The sequence below is a fragment of the Littorina saxatilis genome, linkage group LG3 (assembly GCF_037325665.1).
Source record: "Littorina saxatilis isolate snail1 linkage group LG3, US_GU_Lsax_2.0, whole genome shotgun sequence".
Classification (NCBI taxonomy): domain Eukaryota; kingdom Metazoa; phylum Mollusca; class Gastropoda; order Littorinimorpha; family Littorinidae; genus Littorina; species Littorina saxatilis.
The window spans coordinates 66,861,841-66,863,177 of record NC_090247.1 but is presented as its reverse complement, the minus strand read 5'-3'; the positions used below and the strand labels follow the sequence as shown (position 1 = coordinate 66,863,177).

Sequence of the window (1,337 nt, the reverse complement as noted above, 5' to 3'; positions counted from 1 at the left end):
TCCAAATCTTCTGCATTTCTATAAAGTACAAGGCATAGCATTTTTACATTTAGTCAAGTTTTGACTAAATGTTTTAACATAGAGGGGGAATCGAGACGAGGGTACGGTCGTGGTGTATGTGTGTGTGTGTGTGTGTGTGTGTGTGTGTGTGTGTGTCTGTGTCTGTCTGTGTGTGTGTGTCTGTCAGTGTCTGTGCATGTGTGTGTGTAGAGCGATTCAGACTAAACTACTGGACCGATCTTTATGAAATTTGACATGAGAGTTCCTGGGAATGATATCCCCGGAAGTTTTTTTCATTTTTCCGATAAATGTCTTTGATGACGTCATATCCGGCTTTTTGTAAAAGTTGAGGCGGCACTGTCACACCCTCATTTTTCAATCAAATTGATTGAAATTTTGGCCAAGCAATCTTCGACGAAGGCCGGGGTTTGGTATTGCATTTCAGCTTGGTGGCTTAAAAACTAATGAGTGAGTTTGGTCATTAAAAATCGGAAACTTGTAATTAAAATTATTTTTGTATTAAACGATCCAAAATCAATTTCATCTTATTCTTCGTCGTTTTCTGATTCCAAAAACATATAAATATGTTATATTTGGATTAAAAACAAGCTCTGAAAATTAAAAATATTAAAATTATGATCAAAATTAAATTTCCGAAATCGATTTAAAGCACTTTCATCTTATTCCTTGTCGGTTCCTGATTCCAAAAACATATAGATATAATATGTTTGGATTAAAAACACGCTCAGAAAGTTCAAACGAAGAGAGCTACAGAAAAGCGTGCTATGCAGCACAGCGAAACAACTACAGCGCTGAACAGGCTCGTCAGTTTCACTCCGTTTTGCACAAGCGGCGGACTACGGTCATTGTGAAAAAATGCAGTGCGTTCAGTTTCATTCTGTGAGTTCGACTGAGCTTGACTAAATGTTGTATTTTCGCCTTACGCGACTTGTTTCTTATTCACATTTCTGTATTTTATTTTTGGTTTGTGAGGCAGGTTACAAGCAACTGTCAGAGTTTGAATCGTCGTCAGTAGCCACGCAGCGTACGTCACAAAACACGGTCGAAACCTGCGTATGACGTCAGACCATTATCCTATGACGTAAACGAGGAAAAGCTTACGTCAACCACCGGACGGGGAAAAAACGAATGTCTGCCTGACATCGTCTTGCTTCCTTGCTGATGCAACGTACGCGCGCCTATCCATGAAGCAAATTGAAATAAGGTGTGCAGGTCAAAGAACTGTGACGCATCACCGAGAACTATGAAGTTAACTAAGGTCTGCAGGTCCCCAAAAAGCTGTGAAGAAAAAGCAATGAGAAACTTATCTGCTGCTG

The 1,337-nt window shown here is 39.7% G+C and overlaps 1 protein-coding gene across 1 annotated transcript in view; it reads left to right on the top strand.

Annotated features, from left to right (window-relative positions):
• LOC138961290 (blood vessel epicardial substance-like) overlaps positions 1-1,080 on the top strand; it is an 8,953-nt gene extending 7,873 nt beyond the window's left edge. Inside the window, exon 7 of the mRNA XM_070332891.1 lies at positions 998-1,080. Coding sequence (XP_070188992.1) covers positions 998-1,080 — 83 coding nt within the window. The remainder of the gene's footprint in view (positions 1-997) is intronic.
• The last annotated feature ends 257 nt before the right edge of the window (positions 1,081-1,337 follow it).